At 34.0% G+C, this 19,274-nt stretch overlaps 1 protein-coding gene across 1 annotated transcript; it reads left to right on the top strand.

Moving 5' to 3' along the window:
* Positions 1-143: 143 nt before the first annotated feature.
* Positions 144-18,356, top strand: LOC139498423 (scavenger receptor cysteine-rich domain-containing protein DMBT1-like; the record flags this gene model as incomplete). Its single annotated transcript, XM_071286806.1, is given in 18 exon segments — positions 144-269; positions 1,311-1,340; positions 1,977-2,109; positions 2,645-2,811; positions 5,179-5,326; positions 5,947-6,113; positions 6,778-6,934; positions 8,232-8,410; positions 9,064-9,217; positions 9,658-9,827; positions 10,455-10,614; positions 11,235-11,404; positions 11,891-12,044; positions 12,688-12,869; positions 14,337-14,419; positions 14,897-14,965; positions 17,428-17,556; positions 18,266-18,356. Coding segments are annotated over 17 exon segments (2,187 nt in total). The 5' UTR covers positions 144-238.
* Between the last annotated feature and the right edge of the window lie 918 nt (positions 18,357-19,274).

Here is a 19,274-nt window from a genome sequence, read left to right as displayed (position 1 = left end):
AACATCTATCCTTCATTTGAATCAGATCATTCATGATTTTAATTTAAAGGATGTAATTCATTTAATTAGTACAACACCACTTATATGTCAAGGTACCTGTTGTAATATTCAAATCATGTGTCAAACGTGATAAAATGACCAAAGTTTGACTTACACACCAGTTTCTTATCTTATGACGAACAGTTAGTTGTAATCTTATATACATTACTTATAACAGCAGTTGACAAACTGGTAACTCATGATGAATTTTTGCTGCATAATTTTGTCAGGTATGTGTTTCTTTGTGCCTTTTTACTTCACAAACTGTAGTTTTATTCGTCAATATATAATGCATTCATATATTATGGTTCCAATAAGAGAAAACTTTACCATTTCAGCAATGTATAATGTTTTGACCTCGAATGGGAAAATTTTGTAAATTTGCTATCAATTAATATAAGTAGCCACATACTTGTTATTCCTCAATCAATGAAATTGGACCTTGCGATATATACCAACCAATCAATTTGAAACGGTGCTAAGGGACAATTTTACCTTGCAATTACGGTTGAGCATTCGGTCCGTATTGAAAGCCTCGTTGTGTCTTTCACTTGGATTGCAGTGTTTTGGCTTATGGGGTTTGCTAGGTGTTTGAATTGGTTAATGTTTCATGAAGAAAGACACTGTATATTTTCAGACTTTCCATTACATTCAGAGATAAATTTTGATATAACGTTGGTTACTTTATGTAATAACCTTGGCCGTCATTTTGGGGTCAAAAACTGGTGTTTATTATTTGACTTTCCGAATTGAAACGTGCATATATAAACACGTTTATCCTAGATCGTAACCTTGTGTTTTAGCAGCCAATGTAACAAGTTAATTTTGGTTATGAAGTACTATTTGCACGTAGACCTCCAACATGGCGACAAAAGGGAAATAACTCTTGCATTTATTGCGTTAATCGAATCTATCTATACCAATATAAAATTTTATCACATGTAACTGGTATAAAAGCATAAATACATATTCTTATATTTTTTCCAAATATATATACATGTATTTCTGTTCTATATTTGTCATTTGAGAACTTTTAAAAAATAAATTGCTGTTTAAATTAATTCGCATACTGTGACATTAGCGTTCGTAGTCTCCTTGTTACACAGATAGCTGTGTTGTATATCATGCTCGATACTTTTATTGTTATTAAAATAGAAAAGAAATCTTACCTACAAATCGAACAATTACCTTTGATATTTGATACTTACTGTTTAACCTGTCTTGTGTGTAGTATACATCATTTCATTGGTCTTTTAATTTACCTTTTTCAGTGGTCTTTGTACAGTCAGCTGTATGTCAAGGTAGGTATTACAATTCATATTCTAAGATAATTTAATGCAAAGAACCTTTATACATGTTGTATTCTTCAAACTATTTTTTTCATTTACCAACTCTGTTTTGAATACAGAATAATTTACAAAGAAGACAAATCCTTTGTTTGTAAAAAAAAAAAGGTACAATGTAAGTGACAAAAGCATGATTATTGTAGTGGACCTGGCTATGATTTTGACTTTGAAAGTGCATCACTCAATTTTGGTGTCATAGAAATTTAAAATGAAAACCGTTAGCTTAATACGTACTTCAAAACATGCTCCTTCCATACGACTAATGCACAGCGAAATAGTCTGTAAGTTCTAAAGAACGAAATACAAACACGTTTTATTCTGAACAACGACATGAAATTTTTTTTCTTGTTTTAGAAACATGCATGTATGACAAATCCTCATTTATAGTTCCAATATTTCATGATTTATCATTAACGACAATTCTGTTTAGATCTCAATTTAACACAGATATTTATAATTGGACAAAACTTTTCTTCTTTATTATTCATTTCAATACATATGTATTGTATAATAGATAGTATCTAAATTATCAGCGTTATGCATTTCGTTGCTTATTTCTTAGCTATGATCACGTATTTAAACCTTTTTCAGTGACAGTGCAGCTGTCTGGCAAAGCTGCCGGTACAATACAAGTAACTAAAAATGGCGTTCTGGGAACAATTTGTGATGACCATTTCAACAAAGCAGACGCACAAGTTGTTTGTCGTATGTTAGGTAGTAAAGGGTATGTACGTTCAGATACCTTTTTTTATCCTTTCTGCAACTAGTCAGATTTTGAATTTCAAGAATATCCGAATGTAGAAATTTCGATTGCTCTCGGTAGTTTGCTTTGTCTTGGCCATCGTCAGAAGCTTCTTTTGCTTCTCATGAATCATTCATTGTTTTGTGTATTAATCCCATTAAGTTCGATCAATTGGCAAATGACTATCATTTGTGGGAAAAAAATACAAAATTGTGGTGTTTTTTGGTATGTTTTTGGTGCTCAATCTTTTTTTGTGTAGTATTTTCTTACAATAAATACTATCAAAGTTTTTCGCTATTTCTTTCTCACTAGAATCTTCTTTCGGTCAACACTTATTATTGGTTTTTGGGTAATTGAAAATAATTTAATCGGGGTCAGTTATTCCTGATGAGTACTTTTTCAACTATTAACTATTAGGAATAAAACATCATTCCACAGAAATTGTCTGTGAACTTACAAGCAATACATGATACCTAAATTGTAACAACCATATTGTATAATTATGTTTTTGATTTAGAGGGGTAGCTGCACCCACTGCTGAGGGTGTTTTCCCACCAGGAACTGGGAAGATTTTATATGATGAGTTAAATTGCGTTGGTACTGAACAGAGTATAGAACAGTGTACAAGTGCCGCCATTAACGACTGTTACCATAGTGAAGATGCAGGTGTCATTTGCGATTCAAGTAAGTCGCTCTTACACTTATTTTTTAATACATGCGTAGTTTAAGAAAAGTAATAAAAATACGTATGGTAGCCGTCAATTGTACGGCAACCTTAATCACAAAACAAAATCAAAAGAAATTAAACAAAATAGCACGAGTTTTTAATTGCCTTGAAAAGAGAATATGAAAGATTGGTCAAAACAAAACAAAAAGTCTGGCGTATAAAATTATAATCCTGGTACCTTTGATAACTATTTACACCACTGGGTCGATGCCACTGCTGGTGGACGTTTCGTCCCCGAGGGTATCAATTATATATGGTCCTTTATTTGACACAACTTTTTTTGAATATTGGGTTCTCAATGCTCTTCAACTTTTTACTTGTTTGGCTTTGCATTTTTTTTATCTGAGCGTCACTGATGAGTCATATGTAGACGAAACGCGCGTCTGGCGTATAAAATTATAATCCTGGTACCTTTGATAACTATTTACACCACTGGGTCGATGTCACTGCTGGTAGACGTTTCGTTCCCGAGGGTATCACCAGCCAAGTAGTCAGCACTTCGGTGTTGACATGAATATCAATTATATATATGGTCATTTTTATAAATTTCCTGTTACAAAACTTAGAATTTTTCCAAAAACTAAGGATTTTCTTATCTCCAGGAATATATTACCTTAGCCGTATTTTGCACAACGTTTTTGGAATTTTGGTCCTCAATGCTCTTCAATTTTTTACTTGTTTGGCTTTGTACCTTTTTTTATCAGAGCGTCACTGATGAGTTTTATGTAGACGAAACGCGCGTCTGGCGTATAAAATCATAATCCTGGTACCTTTGATAACCATTGACGATAAATTACTGACAAGGAACATGACTTTGAACTGGTACGTAAATATGTGGCGAATTGTGGCCGCTATTAGTTCTCTCGCATCTAAAGTCAAACATGTGTATTATGAATAATTTTGCGGGAGTTTGGGGATACGAACCACAGCTTATGCTAGCTTAAATATGCTAGCTTATTAACTGATTGACTATTAATGCCAAATGTAATAAGGCTTAAATTAATCTAAAGTCGGTGATGTAAAAACAGAATATTAATAAGCCAAATATATAATTTAGTTCCCAAATACAACTTTGATTTCATCAGTCAATTTGACATTTAGCAATAAGTGATATTGTATGTATGAGGTAGATGCACAAACCTTATTGGACAGGTAGCCAGATATTCCTAAAGTGAACTGGTAGCTAGTCCTTAGATTCCTCGTGTGGACCGGACTGGTAACCAGTCCTCAGTTGTCTTATGTGGAATGGTAGACAGTACTCAGAAAATGAAAATAAAAAGATATATGCTAAAGATCACATTTTAATAAATTTCAAATGTTCTAAATTTTGTTCATTAATTTTTTTGAACTTTTCAAAAAAAGATAAATAATATCTCAATATAAATAAATGATTTTTACTTAGCAAATTTTTAACCGAAAGTCGAATAAATATGATTATTTTGAAATGAATTATTTAGCATTAGACGAAATATTCATAATCAAATATAAAATTTGGTATTTAATAGATGGAGCTAAAAACCCATTCTGCTGATCATGCTTGCTTTCGGAATTTCTGGCACTGTGTATTTGACGGTGAACTAATTAAAAAAAATGTATATACAGTGCAACCAATCCGGCATGTTTATAATTAATCTAAGTATACAAAACAAAATTTTACTCCTAACATATTGTATTATCAATTCCTTGTACATGTATAGTGGGTTTATATTCATAATATATATATATATATTTCAATGTCATAACCATATCAACCTCAAACACTAGAATCGAGTGACTATATTGGATGAGGGTTGTTACGGTATGTGATGTTGTAGAAGACTAATCTTAATATAAATAACTTGAGTATTTGATTTTCTGTTTGATAAAGCCTGCGTTGTCTTGTCGAATGCCACTGTCATCACAAATGGATGAAACAAAATGAGCGCCATTGATTGTATTCCACATACAATTTACGTGTACGTCGTTTACCACTACGGTTCGTGGTATCTTTTTAAGGAACCAAGACTTATCTATTGTCTCTACATATACATAATACTGCATAGTATTTACATCTAGTTGTATTCCACATTCAATGTACTTGTACATGTTTTACCACTACCTTCGAGTTCGTGGTATCTTTTTAGGGAACCAAGACTTATATACTGTCTCTACATATACATAATACTTGATTGTATTTACATCTACTTGTATTCCACATTCAATGTACTTGTACGTCCTTTACCATTACGGGTTCGTGGTATCTTTTTAACGAACCAAGACTTATCTATTTTCTCTACATATACATAATACTGCGTTGTATTTACATCTAGTTTTTTTTTATTCAGGCGAAGTTCAGTATCGGTTGGTTAATGGTAAGGATAAGAATAGTGGTCGTGTAGAAATTAATATCAACGGTGTATGGGGCACTATGTGCGATGACGAGTTTGATGCTACCTCGGCTAAGATAATGTGTAAACAACTTGGTCTTCCATCGTAAGTTAATATAAGGTTATGGTTTTTTTGTGTAGACTCTTTTGGTTTTTCGACTTATCATTGGTATATAATGTACTAAGCTATCTAAATTTCTGATCACGAGCGTGCATGTAAGCTATATTCATGGATAAGATTATTAGTCTCTTAAATTATAACTTCTTACCCTTTCCTTTCGACAAATATTACAGTTTTTTTCTGTATGAAGTTGGTTGTCTGAACCATTAAGACTTACATGACTTAGTTAACTTTAAAAATGATATAACCTTGGCGGGACTTTTAGGAAGTTTTGGTCCTCAATGCTCTTCAACTTTGTACTCTATTTGGCCTTTTAAACATTTTATGATTCGAGCGTCACTGACTAGTCTTTTTTAGACGAAACCCGCGTCTGGCATAATAATAAAATGTTGATCCTGGCATCTATAATGACTTCTTTTGAATACAAGATGATGATTGGTAACATAAACGCGAAAAAAACTAGTTTAAGATTGAAGGGTAATTGCTTTACCATTATCATTTTGTTTATTATCGCTTGGAATAGTTGATTCAATAATCATTTATACTCACATTGAAGGTAATGTCGGTAATTTTAAATTAAATTATAACTATCCTTATAAATATAGCGCATATGCAACACCAGCTGTGTTTGGTTCTGGATTGACGACAGCACCAATCTATTTTGATGACGTTCATTGTATTGGAAACGAAACAGATATACTCGGCTGCAACATGACAGCCATAGGAGACAACGATTGTGATCACACTGAAGACATCGGCGTTGTTTGTTCTGGTACGTAGATAGGATCTTGGAAATGCGACATTAACTTGAGATTGGAAACGGGGAATGTGTCAAAGAGACAACAACCCTATAAAATAGCAGGGGGAAAAAACAAGATCACAAAAAGGTCTACAACACAGCTATAAAATTCAGCACCCGGAGGCGTTCGTCAGCTGGACCTATAAACCATCATTTAATTCAATTCAATAGACACCCCACTTAACTTTGAAACATACAAATGAGCAATATATTGACAATCACACAAGACTACCATGTCTATCAAATGTCAATTTAAAAGGAGAAATTCTTAAGACCAAGAAGTCCCCGTCTTATAGAGTTCAAAAAACTTATGTATTGTACATTGTATGAAAGATGAGATGCGGTTACGTTCAGTTAAAACCAACATTCAATCGTTTTAAAATTACGGATATTCAAACTCATAGTATAGCGGAAGAGAAACTCAAATCGCCATTTCAAAAGAGATCGAAGAACGACAAAAAGACAAACAGTAATCTACCAAACTAAAATCTGCGCAACACGAACCCCATCTAAACTAAACTGTATTTCTTCTGATAGATAAATAATACTTAGAGTAAGAAAATGAAGTTTTTACCATCATGGGTACTATAAAGAGTCACGTTTTTTAAATTTAGTTGTTAATTTTTAATATCTCTAGATCAACCTCCAAATATCCAAGTACGTCTGGTTGGAGGTACAACAACTGATGAAGGTCGTGTAGAGGTCAATTTTGGTAACGCGTGGGGTACCGTATGTGATGATGGTTGGACTGCCCAAGATGCAACAGTCGTCTGCAAGATGCTTGGATATACAGGGTATGTTAGAACGATCAAATAAATAAGCTGACAGTAACTTACCCAACTTCCGAAGCAAGGTAGTCGGGTCTACGAACTTTACCTAATTCCGATAGCAGATTTTATGAGCGTCGGTCGATGCTTGGTAGTTTTAACTAGCAAAGACATTCAAATCTAACGATAATTCACTAAAAGCAAAGCTCGGTTTGTCCGACTGAGTAATCTATGAACGATTCTGTTACAACTGTAAATTGATTTTATGATCGCGTCTTCGTATATTACTTCGTATATTACTTCATTTATTTTTTCGTATTTTGTCTCATTTTTGTGTATGTGCTTTGTTACATATTTGTTTGTTTTTATAGTGATAATGATTATAACATACTTTTGACTGCTTTACTTATGTTTTTTGACATTTTAAACTATTTTGTCTGTTTGTTTTGTTCACGCATCGTTGTTATTATAATGGAATGTGATGCGATTGTCATACAAGTGAGAGGTTTAGCTAGCTATAAAACCAGCTTCAATCCACCAGTTTGTACATAAGAAAATGCCTGAACCAAGTCAGGAGCATGAGGAATACAACAGTTGTTGTTATCCATTTGTTTGATGTGTTTGAACCTTTGAACCTTTGATTTTGCAATTTATTAGGAATATTCCTCGGAGTTCAGTATTTTTGTGATTTTACTTTTATTTTTGAATTTATGCCTTTTTGTGTATCTTAGCTATTTTTTTGTCTTTGTTTGTTTGTTTTTTTGTTTTTTTGTTTTTCGTTTTGTTTTTGTTTTTTGTTTTTTGGTTTTGTTCTGATGTTTTGTTTAGTTTTGTTAAGTTTTGTTTTGTTTTTGTTTTTTATGGGGTTCATTTTTGGTAAGGAGGGGTGGTAATGCTTGAAATTATATTTAACCCTATACTCAGTTTTGTACCTCTATTTTTACATTTATACCAATTATGTCTGTTTGTTTTGTTCACACATCATTGTCAATATAATGGAATTTATAAAACTGACATACAAGGGATACGTTCATCTAGCTTTAAAAACACATTTAAGCCACCAATTTCTATATTAGAAAATGCCTGTACCAAGTCAGGAATACATGTTGTCATCCATTCGTTTGATGTGTTTGTCCTTTCATTTTGGACCATCTGTTTTGGATTTACCTCAAAGTTCTAGAGTTTTTGTGATTTTACTTTTTGATGTACTAGGTTTGGTATAGTTTCTATTAATTGAAATCTGCAATAAATATTTGTTGATAGATAGTCTTACCATTATTTATTGACATCAGTTATCTATGATATGTTTTATCAATTTAATAAGTGGTAATCCAAAACCTTATGGCGGTGCTTATTTCGGAGCTGGTACAGGAGACATATCTATGGATGATGTTGATTGCATAGGAACAGAGTCCACTCTAGGAATGTGTAACTTTGGTGGTTTTGGAAACCATGATTGTGATCACACCGAGGACGCCGGTGTTAGTTGTTCAGGCAAAGATGGTAAGTTGTTGAGGCAAAGATTATAAATTGTTTAGGCAAAGACGGTTAGTTGTTTAGAAAAAAATATGGTTTTGAAAACCGACATTAAAAAGATTCGAAAGCTTAACATTGTTTAAGATAAATGCATGTATCAAGTCTACCCTTGAAATATACAAATCTAGGTTATATGGAGCAGTATGTGCTTACCCTTCCAAATAACATGAAGTCCACCAGTTTTGATGAGGTTCGTGTGACTCAGTTTTTCGTTTTGTATTGTTTGTTATCAAACTGTGTACTGTGGGTCGTTTTCTGTTGGCCAAGACGTGGTCAGTTTATTTTCGACTTGTGCGTTTGAATGTCCCTTTGATATCTTTCGCCTTTCTTTAATGATAAATTATGATACATTTCAATCAGCAATTTTTTTGTATTACGTTTAATATGTCTTGTCGATTCGCGGATTAATTGTCTATATATCTCTTAAATTAGAAATACTATAATGGTCATTTTGTTTTGATATTCATAAGCATCTGAGTTCTAATTAAATTATTTTTTTTTAAATCCGACATGCCGACAAAATATTTGTTTGCTTCGCCTTAATGCACAGTTTCCTGATCGCTACATTTTATCAAATAAGAGACCATTCCTATTAGTATTCTGTAATTGTATAATTTCAGATGGTGGAGTAACAGCTGTTCGTTTGGTCGGTGGATCTTCTGCCACTGAGGGTCGAGTAGAGGTTCAACATGGCAGCCGATGGGGCACAGTTTGTGATGATCAATTTGATGATAGAGAAGCGCGTGTTGTTTGTAGGATGCTGGGATTCAATGGGTAAGAATACAGATGCAGAAAGGATAAGAATTTAGAGTCTTGATGGGTTTATAATAGTATGCTGTTAAGTCACGATGAGTAAGAATGCTGAGTGATCAAGGGAAGGATATAACATAATGTACGACTCATTTAAAATTAAGTCTTAAGCTGAGTTGGACAACCCATCAAGATATTTTATGCATATGTAAAATGGATAATTGTATTCGAAAGACCACAAAACATTTCACATATTGATATTGAGAATGATCAGTTAAATAAAAATAGAATAAATTACTCGATAGTTTTAGTAATCTGCTATTTTGTAATTGTTGATCAAAACAAATACTGTAGTTTTGGTGGCAGCGGTGGATGGTGTCTTCGGGAACATTTGAATGAAATGAATGATTACTTTTGTCTATTTTCATCCCTGTTATATATCAACATATAATTTATTTTAACAGTACAGCCATAGCAATCGGAAGTTCCCGCTGGACTGGAGCTACTGGTCCTGTTTTTATGGACGAGTTGATGTGCAGTGGTAGAGAGGCGAGTCTTGGAGATTGCCAGTTTGATGGATATGGAAACCATGACTGTGATCACACAGAGGACGCTGGTGTTATCTGCAATGCTGGTATGTGGTTTACAAAATTTACACTCCGTGAAAATAACCCTCAATATGGTATCTTAGCTATCAGACACCAGTCATCAAAGAGTCGCAAATCAGTCACTGACCAGTGATCGAACAGTTAAGTCCGCGTCCAACTTTCACCAATCCGTCAGACTTATATTGAGAACCTTTGACTGATGGGCGGATTGATTTCTACTACGTACGTCACTTGAGTTTCAGATTTTAATAAGAACAGACAAAGACAATGTTGGAACAATTAAGTGCATGTAAGACGTCTATTGAACATGGGATAATATTATAATATGCGTGCTACTGTAAAATAGAAATTCCTACACAAATAAAGGCATAATAATAACATTAACGGTACCAATTTTCCTGCACCAGATGCGCATTTCAACAATACATGTAAAGACGAAACAAGGTATAATAAATAATACTTTCTAAACAATTTCTTATTGTATCCAAGGTCATAGATGCATTGGAACAGGAGCCTCTGCAGACGCCCAAAGTCCCTGTTCTACATTATCATATAACACCGATATTTCGCTATAAATCAGTTACTAGTATTGGTATCATATGTATATGGTAAAACCTGTGATTGGTGATAGCTAAACATGTTTTTTTTTCTAGGCAATGTTACTAATGATTTAAGAATCAGACTGGTTAATGGTAAAACACAATACGAGGGACGTTTGGAAGTTAACTATCATGGTCAGTGGGGTACAGTTTGTGATGACCATTTTGACTACAAAGCTGCCAAAGTTGCATGTAAAATGTTAGGGTATTCCGAGTAAGTATTATGACGTCGATTTTACACGACTATCAATCCTGCAACACAAAGCGGTCAAAGTCTACGATTGCAGTCTAATGCCTGGGACTAAACTGCAAAACCGCGGTTGTTGAATGGCTTGTGATACAGTAATTGAAACGAGGCCCCTTAAATGAAATTTCATAATTTTAAAAATATTAAACTTAATATAATTGCTGTCCTTTTTGCTGCAAAATTTGCTATCGCTATTTACAAAATAAGAAATTCAAAACGTTATGTACAGTAACCGCGCATATCGTCACACGATGTAGTCTTGACATTTTAGAGGCAGGGGAATATGATCCTCAGAGGGGAATATGAAGATTTATTCAATGACACGTGGGATAGTCTCAACCAATCAAATATTGATTAAACTTTCAATATATATAAACAGTGGAATGACAATAGTTATCAAAGGTACCAGAATCATGATTTAATACGCCAGACGCGCGTTTCATCTTCATAAGACTCACCAGTGATGCTCAGATCAAAATAGTTATAAAACCAAACAAGTACGAAGTTGAAGAGCATTAAGGACCAAAAATATCAAACAAGTTGTGCCAAATACGGCCATGGGATAATAACTATTTGCCATTTTAAAGGTCAAATGCTCAAGCTGTACATGCTGCCCATTTCGGAGAAGGAACAGGCTCAATCATACTGGACAATGTTGCATGCACCGGACTAGAAGACAGCTTGGGTAAATGTCGTCATAATGCCTATATGACCAATAACTGTGACCATTCAGAAGATGTTGGAATTCGATGCGAAGGTAATGTTCAAATATTACTACAGTGTTGACGTTTTCTATCTGAACAATTGTTAAATTTAGAAACAAAAATTTCATCAATCATTATGTACAACTGATTTTAATGACGTCTTGTTGACTTGTATTATGTCATATTGAAAATGTATTTTACGAAAATTAAGTTTCGATATAACAATTTACAGAGCCGGGACGTTTTGTATATTCGTCAATGAGTCCTCTTGTTGTATCTATATCTCTAAATTGTCGTCTGAACATTACTAAAGGAATGTTCTTCAAGTATCGAATTAGTCTTTTTACAATGTTTCAATTTTCATTGATAAGAGGTACACTACTGAAGTGTCAACTTGATCTCTTGACTGCTGGTTTTATTTGCCAGCATCTAATTTTAGTTCTTTCAAATTACCAATATATATTATCGAAACAGTCGAAATAACAAACACGAGAAAATGTCAATTGATAATATCAAGAGTAAAAACTGTTACATGGCAGGTAAAACTGAGAGCCCAGTGCGTCTAACTGGTACATCAGTACCGTTTGAAGGAAGATTAGAGATATTCCATTTGAACCAGTGGGGAACAGTTTGCAGTGATGGTTTTAATAAACAAGCAGCTCAAGTTGTCTGTTCTATGCTAGGATACCCAAGGTAAACCGCACAGTACACTCTTTAGCATAATAAAAACAATGTTACGTTAAGGAACCTTATTTTTGCTATGTACATTGTATACATCTACGCACAATTATGCTTTTCCAACAACATATGTTCCTTTCAAAAATGTATTTGATTATTTAGAATTTGTTCAAAGTTCATACCATATTTGCTTTACGTATCCTCAATGCTCAATTCTGTGCAGGAGAAACTATACTAATTAGGGAGCATAGTATAAATTCAAAAGTGTACCTTTCTTTAGTTTTACGAAACACCAATACATATGAAATACATTTTTTAAGATGAAAAGAAAAATACGATAATTTCACAAACAACGCAAATCATAAAAATGTTTCAAATGAGTTTTTAAAGGGAAATAACTAGATATAAGAAGATGTGGTATGAGTACCAATGAGACAACTCTCCATCCAAATAACAATTTGTAAAAGTAAACCATTATAGGTCAAATTACGGATTTTAAGATGAAAAGAAACATACTATTATGTACACAACGTAAGTCTTAAAGGGCCGTCTTAAAAAGGTTTCAAATTGAGAGGAGATGTTTCTTTGTAAATTCTATAAACCGTCAATCAATATAAGTAACTCAAAGCATTAAAATTGAGAGTCTATTTTTTGACAGTGATACACCAGTTATAAAGCAGACGACATCCGTCGGATCTGCCACAACCAATAGCTCTATGCCAATCTGGATGGACCACGTGCAATGCCAAGGAAACGAGACCTCCCTCGACCAATGTAGTCACGACAGATGGGGTTCTAACCACTGTACACATAACCAGGATGTTGTCATACAATGTAGAGGTAAGGCAGTGTGAGGTTGATTGATTGCTGATTGTTGGTGTTTAATACCACTTTAAGCAATATATGTATGTGCACCTGTCCCAAGTCAGGAGCCGGTAAATCTGTAAATCGTTTGTTTATGTGTTACATATTTGTTTTTCGTTCATTTTTTATGCCCCATTTATGGGCATTATGTTTTCTAGTCCGTGCGTATGTTCGTTCGTCGTGACGTCCGTTCATTCCTTACACAATCTGTTCGTTCGTTCGTCCGTCCGTTTGTCCCGCTTCAGGTTTAAGTTTTTTGTCGAGGTAGTTTTTGATGAAGTTGAAGTCCAATCAACTTGAAACTTAGTACACATGTTCCTTATGATATGATCTTTCTAATTTGAATGCCAAATTTTCACGGTCCATTGAACATAGAAAATGATAGTGCGGATGGATAGGATCCGTGTACTGGGGACACATTCTTGTTGTACATAAATTAGGCCGTTGGTTTTTCTCGTTTGAATTGTTTTTCATAGTCATTTCGGGGCGTTTTATAGCTGACTATGCGGTATGGGCTTTGATCATTGTTTAAGGCCGTGCCGTGACCTATAGTTGTTAATTTCTGTGTCAATTTGGTCTCTTGTGGAGAGTTGTCTTATTGGCAATCATGCCACATTTTCTTTTTTTATATTGTCATGTCGTCACGTTTTCCGTTATTGGTAGAGGGTTGTTCGGAGGGAACCACGGACCTTTGTTAAGAAACTGATAATTCTATTCAATAAATAATGGTGTCGAAAGCACCTACCACGTGCGAGTTTCGTTATCACAACTCATTTTTGTAGAATATTCAGACAAACAACAACAACTGTTCATATTTGAACCATTCAGGTCAACTGGATCATATGTTCGTTTTTGTTATTCTTTGTTTCAATGTTTTTCAGAGGAGTTAAAAGTCTGCTTAATTTGTTGTAATTCAGTTTTGACTTTAGTCATGTTAAATGAAGGACCTCTAATTGATAATATTCATTTGCACAACATTCTTGAATAATATGGAAAGACTAGAAATATGATACACGTACAAAGAAATACAAGTATACTGTTGTTATTTATGTATTATTGTCATTTTGTTTGTTTTCTTTTGTTACATCTTCTGACATCAGACTCGGACTTCTCTTGAACTGAATTTTAATGTGCGTATTGTTATGCGTTTACTTTTCTACATTGGTTAGAGGTATAGGGGGAGGGTTGAGATCTCACAAACATGTTTAACCCCGCCGCATTTTTGCACCTGTCCCAAGTCAGGAGCCTCTGGTCTTTGTTAGTCTTGTATTATTTTAATTTTAGTTTCTTTATACTGTAAATTTATAATTCCTAACATTAATTTTCTCTTGACCCTAAAGCGCTGATGAAATTACGTATATTGGTGTCTTCAATCAAATTATGAAACAAACAATCGCATATTAAGTAGATATTAATATAATTGGTGCACTATTTCTTTTGTAGCCCATGGTATAACCTGCTACCATTGTGATGGTTTAGATAAACCCACCGACTGTAAAGAAACCATGCAATGCGCAGCTGGAGAGGTGAGTCATTTTCAAAAATACCGCAACTTACCGAATTTTTTTATGCCCCATTTATTGCCATTTTTTTTCTGGTCTGTGAGTCCGTTCGTTCGTCCGTTCGTTCGTCCGTTAGTTGGTCTGTTTGTGCACGCAAGAAATGTTTCTGGAATAGTATTTATCTTGTGAACTCAAGTCAAAACTTTGAAAGAATGAAACACAAATTGTCGCAGTTCAATTGGCTGTTTCAGAATCTAATGAATTCTGGGTAATATTTTCAGAAGTGTACACCAAAACGTAGTGATTGGTTGAAATCATCCAAAACAATGACAATACAACCAATGCCGTAACGTTATTTTCATTTTGGTGTACGAACAATGAAATTACCCATAGTCCTTTAGATTCTGAATCGGCTAATTATTTGCTGTTATATTTGCCTGATGGAGATGCGACCTTTATTTTAGCATTAGAAAATAACATAGTTGTATATTTATTTTTCAGTCTTGTGAAGAAGCATCTTATATCGTTGATGGATTAACAAGATATTCATTGACATGTCAGAGTAAATTGGTAAGTTATAAAAACGACTAATATACTATATGTTATGATGTTATACTATTGTTTCGGAAAAGGGAGAAGGTTTAGTACCTTTAAACGTTTAATCCCGCTGCAAATGTTTGCACATGTCCTAGGTCAGGAATCTGATGTACAGTAGTTGTCAACTGTTTATGTAGTTCATACGTGTTTCTCGTTTCTCGTGTTTACATAGATATACCGGTTTCCCCTTTGAATGGTTATACACTAGTAATTTTTAGGTCCCTTTATAGCTTCCGTTGCTGTTCGGTGAGAGTTAAGGCACCTTGTTGAAGGCCGTACTTTAACTTATAATGGTTTACTTTTATAAATTGTTACTTGGATGGAGAGTTGTCTCATTGGCACTCATACCACATCTTCCTTTATTTTTATAAGAATAGATTTGCTCTCTCTATTGTCTTAACATCGCTTACATGAATATGTTACAAACTCTTATTTTAATCCATTAATTGAGTTTATTCAGAGGAATGATGTACAAACATGTTAACGCAAGAACTCTTAATTCTTCAATACTTGTTCTTCTTTATTTTTACAAAGTCGCTTTAAAAAGTGCTATCCTCACTTTGGTGATTTTTTTTATCAAGTTATTCAAAATGATATTTCTTGTAAAATCACATGCATGATGATAAATTGTCTTGAAAATATAATTTGTAAGCTATTTACTCCAAATATTGTGCTGCATGAAAGTGTGTGCAAGCACACGTCTCGAAGACAAGCCAATGTGTACACAATTTTATAAAGCGATTTTTTTTTTGTATTGTTTTTTTGGTGGTTTATATAAAAAAAAAATCAAGAGAAAAACCACAAATCCTAATAAAAAAGACAACACCATAGTTAAAAAGGAGAAAAGATAATAATATAAACAAAACAGTCCACAAAGTTCATACAGTAGGGTCAAGATGGGGGGGGGGCTTCATTTCTTTATTAATATTTTTCTCTTTTATTTACTGTTTTTGTCCATTATTCACCATTCTCTATATTTTACCACCTCATTATTTTCTATTCTTGGGTCCGTTTTTCTCTATTCTTTATATTTTGTGTTCATTACATTCTTCATAGTCCGAGATTACGTCTGACGTCCAACGGCTGTTTTGCCAGACAAGCTGGGGCCGTGGGACGTCAGAGCTCGTCCCATATCAAAAAGTGGATATTTGCCCACCGAAAATAGATGCGCTGCTTCGTCGCTTTTGGTGCCGACTGACGGTCTTGGAATTATATAAATCGGGCATCAATCTGTTAATTTTTCATTTATCTCTTCATTTATGTAAGTGTCACCTACCTTCCAACCTTTATTTTCTCATCATTAGACAGTTTTCACAGTGACCCATCGATTTCGGCATTTTGCCTTTCATTTTTAAAGATTATCACGTGACCACGAGAAAACAATGATGATTTATGCAAATGACCATAATGTAACACCTCGTTCATTTACGATGCAAGTTATCTAAATGTCCGAGAGCTTCCGATTGTTACGTGGTCAGAACTAAATGCTTCATACCTATCTCCTGTAAAGGAGGTAAAAATCATGGTTGGCTACTAAATGTTAATCATCGATCTCCTATTTAAAGGAGGTGAAAAAATATAAATATTTGCATATTTTGAGTCTCGAGACCACGAACTCTCTCGTAACTTGACGTCCATTTGAAAGTGAAAGTCAAAATGCCGAAATCGATGGGTCACTGTGAAAACTGTCTAATAATGAGAAAATAAAGGTTGGCAGGTAAGTGAAACTTACATAAATGAAAAGATAAATGAAAAATGAACACATTGATGCCCGATTTATATAATTCCAAGGCCGTCAGTCGGCACCAGAAGCGACGAAGCAGCGCATCTATTTTGGGTGGGCAAATATCCACTTTTTGATATGGGACGAGCTCTGACGTCCCACGGCCCCAGCTTGTTTGGCAAAACAGCCGTTGGACGTCAGGGTAATCTCGGACTACATTCTGCACAGCTACTTTTGCATAGGTACTATTTCCGTACTAAAAACTGCAGTACTGGAAATTTACTTTTAATATTTAGTACTGTTTCTTTACTTTAAAACTATTGTAATATTTAGGTACTTGTATTTTACAGTACTTGATTTGTACTAAATATTTTGGTACAGAAATAATACAATATTCCATGTTTGAAAATCATAACTTTGAGAGATTTGAAATAGAAAAACTTTCAAAATGCTGAAAATGTAACGGTAGTAACAAAAAACTGTAGTACCTAAATTTCAAGTACAAATAAAGTACTGTAAAATACAGGCACCTAAATATTACAATAATTTTAGAGTAACAATTAAAATAGTACTGAATATTAAAAGTAGCTTTCCAGTACTACAAATTTTTAGTACAGAAATAGTACCTATGCAAAAGTAGCTGTGTATTCTTTAAACCTTCCATCCACACCCTCATATGTCGTTATATGTGTTGTGTGATTTTTATTTATAGGTATGCGACGCCATTGCTAGCGTGGTACTATAGTTGGAGGAAAACGACAGGCTCAAACTGTACGAGTGAAGTGTTGTGATACTCCATTATGTAACAAGATGTTGTTAGACTTCGACCCAAATGCACAAGGTATATAATAAAACTAGTTCACATTTTCAATAAGTAGCCAGCTAATACCCGCTCTCGAATAAACCCCAAAACAACTCAAAACTAACATACAAACAAACATAGAAACAAACAAACATAAAAACGTACATTGTTTTCGTTCAATCAATTTTTTCATCGGATGATCGTGAGGGCATACCGGTGTACTGCTGTCGCCTAGATTTCCATTACGCAACTTTCGTGTTGGGTTGTAACCGATATAAACACAATAAATACGCCAATATTATCGAGTGCAAAATAACATTACTTGTCGCTTGTTATGAGTCATTTTTTCAATGGATACTTTTAAAAATATTTTTTTTAAAACATAAATTAATTATATGAAAATGTTTTGTCGTTAGCAATATATATCTAAGCACACGTACAGAAAAGTGTGTTTTAATTAACGCATGCGGAAAAATATCTCATCCGATGTTCAGTACTTCAGTACTTTAATTTATATTTGCTGCAATACAGACATTATTGAAGGAATGGATTATGGATATTAAAACCAGTGACAGAAATAAAATCCTTAACCCATTCCATCAGTAATTTCTGTATTGTAGCAACTATTATCAAAGTACTGACTTACTGATTATATACATATAGTTTAAACATAACATAGTTATGAATAAATTAAATGAATTATTATACACTATCTAATGTTACACGCGTGTGCTTTATATCTTTACAGGTCACAGTACCGGATCATGCGCAGACAAAGTTGGAATTGACTGTAACCAACTAGACACACTTAATATTTGTGCAAACGCACAGGCAGCTAAGTATATTGCCAAAACATTGCGGTTTGTGTACATAAGTTAGATTGGGCGTCTGGTTAGACTTTAATATTTACTTAAATATATACTTGTATTTGGAATAAAATTTTAAATAAAACATTCATGCTTATGATTTTCCTTACTGTTTGAAATGTTTTAAATTAGTAAAATAATATATATACCTTTCGATATGAAAGCAATGCTCGTGTCACCATTATATTTTATGGAATTGTTCTACACTTCCCAAATTGAAACAGGAGAAGGACCAGGCGCTGCTTACCCTTCCGTAGTATGTAGTATGAGGTACTGACAGTTTTGGTGGGGTTCCTCTGGTCATAGTTTTCCATGTGTTTTGTATTCTGTTGTTTGGTCGTTTGTTAACCATGCCATTGTCAGTTTGTTTTCGACTTTTGAGTTTGAATATCCTATTGGTATCCATTTAGGGAGCTACCATTCGATTTTTATAGGGGTGGGGGGGGGGGGGGGGGGGGGGGGGGGGGGGGGGGGGGCTAGGATGAAATTTGAAAAAAAATAGGCAGGATGAGACACTTGCAAAGAAAAAAGTCAGGACGACAATTTAGGTAAAAAAGTCAGGATAAACTAAAAAAATGCAGGACAGAACATTTATGATGTCTTTCTCTTGTGCCATACTACTAGTTTTATAGTGTTCCGGTCAAAGCTTTTTCATAAAATGTATTTGTAAGTTTTAAACTCTCATAGTTATAATGATTAACTTTGCGCAATCTGCATGTTCAACAGAACCTGTTGTAATTAGTTCTAAGTTTTTTCATGGTTCTACATATAAAAAAACTTTAACAATAAGAACTGACCGCCACGATTTAGCCAATTATTCTGAAAGTTGTGTTAAACACTAACAACTGATTGATCAATCAATGTATTATATAATTGTCTAGAAGTACAGGG

This window comes from Mytilus edulis, chromosome 12, assembly GCF_963676685.1.
Source record: "Mytilus edulis chromosome 12, xbMytEdul2.2, whole genome shotgun sequence".
Taxonomy (NCBI): Eukaryota; Metazoa; Mollusca; class Bivalvia; order Mytilida; family Mytilidae; genus Mytilus; species Mytilus edulis.
Note: the sequence above shows the minus strand (reverse complement) of the source record. Positions and strands in the feature narration are given on the sequence as shown.